This window comes from Denticeps clupeoides, chromosome 3 (assembly GCF_900700375.1).
Source record: "Denticeps clupeoides chromosome 3, fDenClu1.1, whole genome shotgun sequence".
NCBI lineage: Eukaryota > Metazoa > Chordata > Actinopteri > Clupeiformes > Denticipitidae > Denticeps > Denticeps clupeoides.
In genome coordinates this window covers 32,095,798-32,107,825 of record NC_041709.1, presented here as the reverse complement: position 1 = coordinate 32,107,825, position 12,028 = coordinate 32,095,798, and the positions used below count along the sequence as shown (strand labels likewise).

General features: G+C 53.7%; 1 protein-coding gene across 6 annotated transcripts; it reads right to left on the bottom strand.

Moving 5' to 3' along the window:
• On the bottom strand, positions 1-12,028 carry LOC114785660 (axin-1-like). 6 transcript variants are annotated; one of them, XM_028972133.1, is made up of 12 exons: positions 11,111-12,028; positions 8,387-8,507; positions 8,176-8,280; positions 5,876-6,787; positions 5,204-5,347; positions 4,432-4,528; positions 3,935-4,072; positions 2,905-3,332; positions 2,635-2,814; positions 2,279-2,533; positions 447-596; positions 1-331 (listed from the first exon to the last, which is right to left on the bottom strand). In XM_028972133.1, the coding sequence occupies exons 4-12, from the start codon at positions 6,757-6,759 to the stop codon at positions 205-207; spliced, it is 2,403 nt and encodes an 800-aa protein (XP_028827966.1). In that variant the 5' UTR covers positions 6,760-6,787; positions 8,176-8,280; positions 8,387-8,507; positions 11,111-12,028; the 3' UTR covers positions 1-204. The 6 variants fall into 6 exon arrangements, with proteins under 6 accessions (XP_028827966.1, XP_028827971.1, XP_028827965.1 ...); XM_028972138.1 differs by lacking the exons at positions 8,176-8,280; positions 8,387-8,507; positions 11,111-12,028 and adding an exon at positions 7,570-8,148 and having other exon boundaries at positions 2,635-2,811; XM_028972132.1 differs by lacking the exons at positions 8,176-8,280; positions 8,387-8,507; positions 11,111-12,028 and adding an exon at positions 7,570-8,135.

The following is a 12,028-nucleotide window of genomic DNA, read 5'->3' as shown; positions in this document are numbered from 1 at the left end:
TTTTTTTTTTTTTTTTTTTTGTCCTCAAGCCTCCACGCCAGGACGACGGTCTCCAGGGTTCAGCACCGCAGTTCGACGTAGCAGCTGGAGCGCAGGGCCGTCCCCCTCAGGAACAGATGGAAGACGCGGTCGTTCTCACGTCGCCCCCCCGACTTCTCGTTTCGTGTGCGTTTCACGTCCTCAGCAGGCATTCAAAACTCGTCTTCAGTCTATTTTCTCCACTTTTCCAATGATCCTCTCCTCGAAGATGGGCAGAATGGCGTCGTCTTCCCGCACCTCCTCAAACACCACGCCGCAGTCGAACTCGTCGCTCACTTTCTTGAAATAAAACCTGCAACAGATATATATATATATATATTTTAAAAGGTCATTAAGAGATCTGTACATGGAATTTCAGGCTTGATAGGCCACATTCACCGTGTTTTTCTGGGATTTCTTTCTCTCACCTGTACATTCCTTTCTTGGTCAGCAGCTCCTTGAACTGGCCTAAGGTCACGACCCTTCCCTTGACCGACGTCCGGTATGGGATTGGCTCGCCGCAGAAGTAGTAGGCAACTGTCAGGTTCTCTGATGGCGGCTTTTTAGTCGGCTTGTGTCTGCGGAGAAGAACAGAAAAATATATATAAATTTAAATCCAGTAAGACCAGTGGGTTCCACAGAAGAAGTGCGGTGGTGGCCTAGCGGTTAAGGAAGCTCGCCCGAATCCCGATCCGCCAAGGTGCCACTGAGCAAAGCACCGTCCCCACACACACTGCTCCCCGGGCGCCTGTCATGGCCGCCCACTGCCCACCAAGGGTGATGGGTTAAATGCAGAGGACAAATTTCACTGAGTGCACCGCAATGACAATCACTTCACTTTCACTTATAAGCAACTGGATTTCAATGAATTATGATCGAGTATCTTCCACAAATCCCATATTCGGCCCAACAACACACAACTCCCCCTCCCCCCTGCTGTTCGGGACCTTTTCCCTCCAACCGCACGCCCGGCTGAGGAAATCTGGGCTTTGAGACGTCTTCAAAGAAGAAGTCAGTCGCTCAGCTATACAACACACACACACACACACACATCAGACAAGACAAGCCCCCACCCAAAGGAGGATCACATGGCCTTTTATCCTCGTTACAAAAGCCACCCACGCCGACATCACACGCAGACGTAGACGATGACGGCGTCCCCCCCCAGAGGAAAAAAGCGGCTGCCAGTCACAGGGCGGCGTTCCGGATCGTTCCCATCAGAGCGCACCCAGCGGGACAGCGGGGAGCCTCGGCATGGGGCAGAATTATTATATTATTTATCGCCTGCGCACTCGTTAATGCAACGCTCCTGATTAAAAGACAGGAAAACGGTGGCCTGGAACGACGGTCGCGGTCACGGAAACCGGAATGAAGGAACTGATCATAAGCCAGAACTCAAGCGCTGGTTAACTCGAGAGTGATCACTTCAAAACTCACAATGTCGACCGGTACGGGTTTTAAATCTCACGAAAGGGGGGTAGTGGCCTAGTGGGTAACACACTCGCCTATGAACCAGAAGTCCCAGGTTCAAACCCCACTTACTACCATCGTGTCCCTGAGCAAGACACTTAACCCTGAGTGTCTCCAGGGGGGGACTGTCCCTGTAACTACTGATTGTAAGTCGCTCTGGATAAGGGCGTCTGGTAAATGCGATAACTGTAAACGATTCCAATACGAATCACGGTATATTGTGATACTGTACATCCTACGATATTCTACAGTAAAAGCAGAGCAGAAATACAACTTGCTGCGGTCGGCCTGTCATGTTTTGCTATTTCACTCTGCCAGGCAGTAGTTCAGAGTATCCGGCTGTACAGCGCCATCTACAGGAGTGGAGCCGATTCTCGCCTCTGCTGACCTCACAAAAGAAAATGCCCGGTGGACAAAATCTGTATAAAACAACATTGATATTTGATGTGCCTGTATCAATACGATGTCACCACGTAAGGTTTAGTTATACATTGCTGAATCAATATGTTCCAACACCCCTACCGATGAGGAACTACCGACGAGGTTGCAACAAAAAGGGTATTTGAGGTGAGCGAGTGAAAAGCCAAACATCTGGCAACATGGAAATTCCTCTGGTTACCAGTAAACAGAAATGGCGGTACAGGCAGCTCTACGGTTGGACCAACACTTCTAAATAAAGTAATAAGTATGAAAATACATATCGGCAGGCCTGGCCTCTGTGAAGACGTCAGAGAACGTATATTATAAAAATTGTAATAATAATAATAATAATAATAATAATAAAAAGCACCTCGATTTGCTCTGCAGCGCGGCGTTCCTCCTCCGCTCCTCCTCCAGCCGACGCTTGGCCTCCTCCAGTTGGGTGAGGGGGTTGGGGGCGGGGTTGGGGGGCATGCTGGGGTCCTGGATGAAGAGGTGGGAGGGCTGGTGGCCGCCGCGCAGACCTGGCCCCGCCCACTGATGAGCGCCGGCCCCTCCTCGCTCGTTGGCCCCTGAGCCTGGCCGGCCTGCCTCCGTCGCCTGGCCCCGTTTAAAGACGCCCAACCTGCCGCGAAGGAAAGAAAAGGGGAGGAGTCATGAAATGATCTCTATTACCACGATATTAAAGTGTGTGTGTGTGTGTGTGTGTGTGTGTGTGGGGGGTACCCGTGGGAACTCTTCTTGTGCCGTCCGCTCTCTTTCTCTCCCTCCATCATCCACTGCAAGATCTTCAGTTTCTGGTCCGAGTCCTCCAGCGAAACTGGGCTGTCCAGGCCACGCCCCTCCTCGCTCCTCGCCACGTCTTTTGCTTTTAGGCCGCGCCGGGACAGCGTGCTGCCTTTGCTGCTGTAGAGACGAGACACGCCCTTCCCATCTCAAAACACACGCCTATCTGTGCACGGTTCGCTCATGGAAGGCGGAACGGGCGCTTCTTACCCGTATCCGAGCGCGTCCACAGCTCCCGCCCCCGGCGCCGTCCCGTGCCCGTCTCCGTAGCTGCGGCCCTTGCCGCCGTAGTGATGCCCCTCCCCGTTCCAGGGGTAGCTGCTCTGCAGGCGCGGCGCGGCGTCCGCCTCCAGCGGCTCGCGGCCGGCGTGGTGCGGGTGGTACGCGTGCTTGTGGCCGTAGGCGCTGGCGTTGTTGGGCGGGGACCGGGGCGACTGGCAGCCGGGGGTCTTCATCACGCGCTGCACATGCTCGTCCAGGATGCTCTCGGGGTCCTCGTCGTGAACGTCTCGAGACGGGATGCCGTTGTAGGCCGCCTCCGGGTAGCGGGGGGCGTAGTGGGCGGGCGCCGGCGGCAGCTTGTGGTTGCTGGAGACGGTGGTAGCCATGGAGACGTCTGCGTCGTCACCCTCTTCCTCCTGCAGCTCATCAGATCAGGTCACAATCTTGACTGGTACTGAATAAGTTGGTAGCAGAACTGTGTGTGTGTGTGTGTGTGTGTGTGTGTTCTTGAAAACAAACATAACGGATAAACAGAAACAACACGACCAAAACGGGGTTTATCCCGGATAGTGCTCACATGACGACCTTTTTTTTTTTCTTCCCCCATTTAAAGTGAAGTGATCATCATTGTGATACACCGCAGCACAGCGCACGGTGCACACAATGAAATGTGTCCTCTGCATTTAACCCATCACCCTGAGTGAGCAGCCATGACTGTTCACTCAGGCGTCCGGGTAGCAGTGTGTGGGGACGGTGCTTTGCTCAGTGGGACTCGAACCGGCAACCTTCTGATTACGGGGCTGCTTCCTTGACCGCTAGGCCACCGCCGCCCCGTTACCGGCAGCTACACTTGACTCGTGAATCATGATTGTAGACGTTGGGCAAAGAATATAGAAATGTGGGGTGTGCGATCTATTGACAGATATTACAAATATATAAGGAGTTCCGCGTTTACGTGGCTGTGCGGTGTCTATATGAATAAAGCGCGAGAAGTTCCGCGACGGAACGGCGTCCGCACCATTCGAACCCTCTTCAGCCGCTCCTCCAGCCGCTCCTGCGCCTCCCGCTCTCTCTGCACGGCCTCCAGGCGGCTGATGAGCTCGGCGGCGAACTTCTGCGGCTCCACGTGGACGTCCTTCGGCAAGCGGTGCGTGCGCTGCGAGGGACGGCACAGAGAGCGGAACACCTCGTAAATGCGGCGCGGACGAAAGTCGGCCCTCTTCCCCTCGCGCTCGGACACGCTGACGATGCAGGGAGGAGAGTGTCGCCCGGGGCAACGCGCCTCGTCCTCGCCCCAATTAACCGCTCCAGGACTCGCTCCCAACGGAGGGACTGCGTGCGTTTTCTGCTGCTTCTTCAAATTAAATGCGCCCTTTTATCCCGGAGTGGGTTTTACTCCGGACTGTTGTCGGCACGACGGGAAGACGGCTCCACGGGGACCGATATTAATAAATAAGTAAATACATACACACACATTCCTGCCTCGCCGTTAAAAAGATACGGGCGTGTACTCACCGGAATATGAGGTAGGGGCACGCGCCCATTGGCGTTGGCACTTTCCTGCATATCTCGCCGATGCTGCTTCCGGAAGCGGTACGGGGGGACGCCATCACTGCGGGACACAGGCACAGGGCGCAAATGAGCGAGTGTGACGTAATTCTGTTGTAGCCTAGTGGGTAACACGCTCGCCTGTGAACCAGAAGACCCAGGTTCAAACCCCACTTACTAACATCGTGTCCCTGAGCAGGACACTTAACCCTGAGTGTCTCCAGGGGGGGACTGTCCCTGTAACTACTGGTTGTAAGTCGCTCTGGATAAGGGCGTCTGGTAAATGCTGGAAATGTAAATTTGGAAAAAACGTCCATCTATGCGTGAGAGGAGCCATCCAGGAGGGACAGGTATGGCGACTGGACTATGATAGTGATGTTGAGACACATGGTGTCACATTACGAAGTGTGTTCTCTGCATTTAACACATCACACTTAATGGCAGTGTGTGGGGACCCCGGCTAGCGGTTAAGGAAGTGGCCCCGTAATCTTAAGGTTGCCGGTTCGAATCCCGATCTGTCCCCACACACTGCTCCCCGGGCGCCTGTCATGGCCGCCCACTGCTCACCAAGGGTGAGTGATGGTTAAAAGCAGAGGACACATTTCGTTGTGTCACCGTGTGCTGTGCTGCAGTGTCTCACAATGACAATCACGTCACTTTCACCATTACGTGAAATCACGACAGGTTCATCAACAGTTCATCTTCGTCGTGTCCTAGACGGGACGGCGGCAGGACGTACACGCTGCTGTCCGTCAGCGAGATGGTGTCCGCGTCGCTGGACATGCTCTGCTGCTCCGAGTCATTGGCGCTGGTGGCCGGCGCGCGGGCGTAGCCCATGTTGACGTAGTACGGGTTCACCGGCTCCCTCCACGGGCCATGCCTGCTGAGGGTGCGGGGAGAAACGGATACGAATCAGAACAATCAATACGGCACGAATCCAGCAACGTGGCGGCGGAGGAATTTCCTCGCAGCGATTACGCTGTAATCAGAGTCGGACCGTACACGCGTTTTTTTTAACCACGACGTGTTATTCGGCGTTTTCGCCACGAGCCAAGGTGAGCCCCGAGATCCCGGAGAGGGGCTGCGGGCCCCGCCCCCTTCCGTAAACACCTTTACTTATTTATGGCCCTTGTTGGGGAAACGCCGGGGCGCCTGCCGGGCCTACCGGTCAGGTCCATTTCCATCGAGGCGCCGGCAGGTCTGGGATCAGCGGCGGACTGGGTGCGAGTGCAGGTGTGTTTCCAGCGCCGAGGTGACGGGTCAGATGCAGCAAATTCGGCCGAAGCAAACAAGCTCATTAAATAAGAGACGGAGACGGACCTCGTTAAACGGCCAAATGCGACTTTTTGGGGAAAAAAATTACAAATTTAAAGCGTAATTTACTTGAAAAACAGGAAGTGACATAACGCACCTGAACTCGAAGCTCTCTGGGTACTTCCTGTTGGCAGTGGCCCGGTGAGGGGCCGTCTCCATGAGCAGCTGCTGGGTGAGGCGGCTGGCGGGGGCGTGGTCTTGCTCCGACTCCTCCCTCCACTCCTTGTCCTCCATCAGCGTGGGCAGGTAGCCGGGCAGGGTTTTCAGGTTGCTGGGCGACGCCGAGCCGTGTTCGGCGCCGCCGCTGCCGCCGCCGCAGTGCATGGGGCTCTCCCCGCCCGCGCGGGCGTATTCCAGGTACACGTCGGATTTGAGGAACAGCGGGTAGGTGTTCTCCTCCATCAGCGCCTGGATCTCCGTTTGGGCCTGGTCGAACATGGCGGCGTCCAGGTGCAGCCTCATCACGCAGTCGCGGATGAAGCTTTTGGTGGCCGGCTTAATTTTGCGCGACACGATCCCGCTACCGTCCACGACGTACTTCCTGTAGATGACCTTGGCCAGCTTCAGTCGCTTCTCCTCGTCCCCCGAGCCGCCTGGAAGCTTCCGGAAGCCCACACAGGCGAACCAAAAGTCCAAGAGGTCGCCGCAGTCCTCCTGCTGTAGGAACGACCGGAAGAGCTGGATGCCATCCTGGTCGTCCAGGAGCGAGTGCAGCGACTCCGCCCACTTTAAGTAAGGGGGCGTGGGGGAGGCACTGCCCTCGGGCTCGTAGCCCAGGTCGAGGTCCGAGCGTCGGGGGGTGGCCACCGACCCCTCTGCCCTAAAAGAGTCCCCTTTGGTTGCGTACAAGCCGTGGTGGCACGGCCTCCCGTGGTCGGCCACCGCCAGGTCCCCTTCCATCCCTGGGACCGGCGGCCGGGGGGCGTCCTCGTCGAAGCGACCGCCCAGGTCAGCATGGCGGCTCCTTATTCTGACACTCATCCTCGCTCAGGCTGCAAAGTGGCACATCCTGGATGGGAAGAGAGAGAAAGTGAAGGTTCAAGCCCCCCACCGAACAACAACGCGCATGCGCAGGACACAATAACATTATCGCGACAGTCCTTAAAATCCACAACAAAGGCTTGCGTGCAAAACGCCAGAGTCGCTTAAAAAGTGTTAAAACGCGCGAGTATAAAACGCCGTCTTTGCTCCGGGTCGGTCAACGTTGGCCGCAAAGTGCAAAATCACCAAGAAAAATGCCGCCCCGGGGCGCACGCTGTCGCGGCGGCTTCTCGCAGCTACCTGTGCGGGCGGAGACCCCTCGGCGGCCACGGGCCTAGTCCTGGTTCCACCGCGGCTAATGCTAACCGGACTTCGAAAAAGAGCGCCGGAAAGTTGCGCGGAAGCCGGGAGGGGTGGAGGCCGACGTCGGCGGCCAGAGCCGCCGTGCCCCGCGGCTAGCTTAGCACCAGCAGCAGAACACACACACACTAAAAAGCGCTAACAACGAAACGCTGGCGAGTTGGCGACGGCGAGCCAGCGCCAAACAACGCGAGAACTGCCTTTTGTTGGTCGGCGGCGGCGAGATTTGCTCGGCGCCCCGGCCGGGCTCCGTGAAAAGTTACCGCGGCGCGGCGCGGCGCCCTCCCAGGAAAGGCGCCTCGGAGCGGGACCCTCGCTCATTCATCGCGGCCGGGGGGGGAGGGGACGCCCACAACAAACTCCAGACTGGGGGGCCTCTCCGGCCCGCAGGCCGGCGCGGTTCCGGGGCGCGACTTCCGCGGCGCGGCGCGGGGGGGGGAAAGTTCTTACCCGCGGGGGCCCGTCTCCCGGGGCCGCTGCGTCAGGCCGCCTTCGGCGAATCGCATCCCGGGTGTGCGCTCGGGGCCGCGGGGCAGCGGCGAAGGGCGGCGAGCCGACGGCCGCCTCCAGCTCTCGCCATGGTCGCGTCTTACCAACACTTGTACGCTGGTCGAGCGAGAGCGGATCGCGGCGGGCCGTCCGGCGGCGCCCCCCCGCGGCCAAGGCTGGAACTGCGCCGACGGGACGCCGGGTTTCACGCGTGGAAACCGCGCAGTGTGCGCATTCTCCGTTTACATTCGCCACGATGCCGGTTGGCTCGATGAGAGGCGATATTATTCTAATAACTAATATCCTTCACGTTCACCACTACAGCCAAAACACGGGACGGGAAAAATGAGTGAAAATGGTTAAACACCGTCATTCGTTTTTCCAGAATATTTTAAAATACTTCTTGAACTCTGTTCTGTCGGTCCATATTCCACATTTGTTCAGAAGTAATGTCTGTAGACATAAGCCCCTTTTGTTTCAGTTTTTTATTAAACGGTGCAATATTGCACCCCGATCTCGCCACGCATTTATACTAAAGATAAATAATGGATTTTTTTTGTCTCTCACCTCCGCTCCTCGTCCATTTCCAGAATGACGCGAGGCTCCACCTTCACCGCCTGCGTGGAGAGAGAACGCTCGTCAATCCGCTTCCAGGGCAGGCTCGCCATTTCCCTGGAAATTCACAGCAGAAGTAAAAAATTTTTTTATTATTATTATTATTTTTTTTATTTTCGGGCGAGATGCCTGCGGTCTGCTGTTCGTCGTGAGCTTTTCATACCTGCTGAAAGCTGAAGGTGCTGGCTCCTGCACCCTCCTCCTCCTCCTCATCCTCCTCCTCCTCTTCCTCCTCTTCCTCGCCACGGTCAGCTCTCTGCCCCGCTCCGCTCTGCATGTCTCTTCTGAGAGACCGAGAAAAAAAAAAGACTTTATTGGACCTGCATGTTGGCCTCTGCCTGGAGGGATTATTACAACCCTTACAACAAAACGTTCAGAACGACGCTTAATATAAATTACATATATTAAATCATATATATTATTATATTTTTGTATGTTCTCTTGCCCAATTTAAAAAAGAATTGTCTGCAGACATAAATGGCTGGAAACTGTTAAATCCAAAAAGCACATTATTATAATTATGTTATAACATAATTGTAACATAATTATAACATAATTTGACATGAGACTAAAGGCTAAAGAGACAGAAAGGGACACAAAAACGTACATATATATATATATATATATATATATATATATATATATATATATATATATATATATATATATATATGCGCTATTAAAACACACTTTATTTATCTGTAACGGCTGCGCAGACAGCATATACTATTAGATGCATATATATGTACGTTTTTGTGTGTGTGTATATATATATATAAAATAGGTGTGTGTGTGTGTGTGTGTGTGTGTGTACATACATACTTGTACATCAACAGCCACCAGATTTGCTGCAGAGTCATTGAAATTCCACCAATATCCACAAGCCCGAATGTGGCTGACGGTAAAACAATGAGCCTGACCTTTGCCACTCCAGCAGGGGAATCTAGCAACTTCGCGCTCATGAATGAAATATGACGGCGGTTAGTGAGCGAGTTGTGTCCATCTGTCGGGGAGAGGATGCTAGGTGGGTGGGGGACTTGGAGGGATCCTTGGGGAGGTGGGGTGTGCAGGGGGGGCGCAAAGGTCAATGACTTGGGGAGTGCTGAGAAGCTCTGCAGTGGCGCCTCGGCTCCAGCCGAGCAGACATTAACACAAATACTAGACAACACCCCAAATATACACACATATAATACACCTATTGCCACACAATACACATTCCCCTAATCAAGCATGGCCGCACGAGGATATCAAAAATACTCAAAAAGAATAATGACAAGTAATGTGAGGATCATCGTGGTGGCGTTTGTGCAAAAAAAAATAAAAAAACACACAATATGGAGATTTGGAAATCAAGTGGACTCTTAAAAGATTAATTGCACTTTTTTTTTTAATCAGATCCGATTGTAAATCTGGTGAAATGTCATTTAACATACACAACCAATTTGAAACATGTGAAATGGCGGGCAAGACACTCTATGAACCAGGAGATCCAGGTTCGAACCCCACTTACTACCATTGTGTCCCTGAGCAGGACACTTAACCCTGAGTGTCTCCAGGGGGGGACTGTCCCTGTAACTACTGATTGTAAGCCGCTCTGGATAAGGGTGTAAATATAACCCGTATACAAATATACTCAGGGGGAAATAAAATGTCATTCTGTCATTAAATGACAGAATTAATGTTCCCAACTACAAAAATCATGTGTTGCAAAATCAGCCTTTTTTTCCACTATCTATTCATTCTTAAAACCCATCTGTACTCTTCATCTTTTTCTGACGTTCTCTTCAGCCCTCCCCGGTTTGCTCTAGAAATAAAGCCGACTTGACTGTTCAATGTCCAGTATTTGTCCTTGTCATTAACAGGGAACTACAGACCCAAGAGCACTAAACTAGTTCAGGTAAGATGTTGTAGGGAAAAAAAATGGACACCGGTCACACCTGCCAGCACTGATTTCCAGCGTCACACGGCCAGGCCCTGAAATAGGCTTATCTGCGGCGCGGTGTACGCGCCGACAAAAGGCCATTTAGATGCTCGGGGGGGAGTGAAATCTTCATTAAGCCTGGGCGAGCGAGGTAGACAATGGCGGCGTTTCTGTCTGGCCGAAACAGTCTTCTGGGTTCAGATGGGTTTTTTTTTTTCTTCTTCTTCTATCTTCTTCTTACAATGCATCCAATACGGTCATCGGAATATGTTTATTACCGCAGCGCTCTCCCAGAACCTCTTTTGTGGTTGGAATTTGAAGATGTAATATTCAGTCTTTTAGATTCAAAGTAAGGAAAAACTGAAAATGGAGGGCTGCTTTTTTTTTTTTTTTTTTGCTGTAGCCAACTGAAAGACTGTCACAAAACGTGCGCTGGTGTCCCGCTGATGTCCATTGAGGTGCCTGAATATCTGCCTGCTAATAAACCCTGAATCCAGAGTGGATTAGTCTCAGTGGATTAAGAGGGTTTACCTCCTGCGGTTTATTTGAATATTGTTTTGCTATTATTATTATTATAAAAAACTGCTCTCTTTTTTCCTCCCCTCGGCCCGGGTCGGGGGCAGAAACAAAAAAAAAAAAAAAAAAAATCCTGAATCCAAGCGTTTCTATTCAGGAGTGGGAACTGGCGAGATATGGCAACGGCGACGGCATTCCGTGGTCAGGGAATCGAAAGTTCAAGGCGAGAACCGGCATCTTGAAGCGAGCACGGAGCGCTCGTCGTTTTCTTTGATACATTAAGCCTCCGCTCCTCGAGGCAGTCAAAGCAATTGATGTGCTGCTTTTGAAATGAAAAGGGGCCTACGCGCCGAAACCAGGCCCGCCGCGAAATAAAAGGAAGAAAGGAAGCCCCGCCGCGGTCCCTCTTCCCCCCCCCCGTCCGAAGAACAATGACGACGGTGCACCTACCCGGGGGACTCGGCTCGGATACATCTTGCGTCCCGCCGACCGTCCAGCCATGGACGCCGATGGGCGTCCCGCGCCGGGCTGGGCGGCCATCTTTGATCGTCGCCGGCCTCCTCCGGCGCCTTCTCCCTCTTGTTCTCGTCGCTGCTTCTCTGTCTCCGCTCCTCGTCCCTCCGCCGAGTTCCTCGACCCAAGGACGTCATTAGGCGGTCGAGTTGAGAGCGTCGGCGACTCCCCGTCATGTTGTATCGCGGGGGGGGGGACGGACGGGGTATGTTATATAGAGTACGTTGCCCCCCTCCCCGATGTTCCGATTAATAGGATTTAGGGTGGTATGATTCATTTTGACGCAGCTTTTTGTATACAGGACACAAAAAAGGAGACGCCGCTTAGCGCCCCCGCCCCCCCGAAAAATGAAAATTTGTATCCCACTTGCTTTGGGGCTACAGAAGGGCACAGCTGGACGTCCTCTCAGTGACGCCGCTCTCTTTGTGTCCCAAATGGACGACAGGGTCGTTCTTACCCCCTTCCAGTGGCCGCTGTTCCATCTCGGCCTCCTACCTTCGTCCTCCCTCCTCTTCGTCCTTGCTAGCATCAATGCTAATCCCGTTCACGCTCCGCTCTTTTTGTTCCAAAGCCCACAGCCAGCAGCCGCGACAAGTTAAAATGGCCGACGCCTCACCTGGCTCCGGAGGTGGCGATACGTGCGGCCGTCGGCGGATTAAACTCGACCTGTCGGGCTTTGGGGCCGCCGCGAGCGGCCAGCGGCTCCTGGAGGAGTCTCCCCGGGTCCCGGTTTGGCCAAGTCCAGGATGACATGAGCATCCTCCTCTTGCCGCTTCAGGTTCCTGGTTCCTGATTGGCTGACGGGGTGGAAGTGACCAGAGGAGGGTGCTGAGGAGAGACGTTGCCGTATCCGTG

Bases quoted from the DNA above. Each gene is read 5' to 3' on its own strand.
- LOC114785660 (XM_028972133.1), bottom strand. From the start codon at position 6,759: ATGAGTGTCAGAATAAGGAGCCGCCATGCTGACCTGGGCGGTCGCTTC. The intron at 4,073-4,431 runs GTGAGTACACGC...CGTCCCTCGCAG, and splicing joins TGCCCCTACCTCATATTCCG to CGCACGCACCGCTTGCCGAA. The intron at 332-446 runs GTGAGAGAAAGA...TATCTGTTGCAG, and splicing joins ACCAAGAAAGGAATGTACAG to GTTTTATTTCAAGAAAGTGA.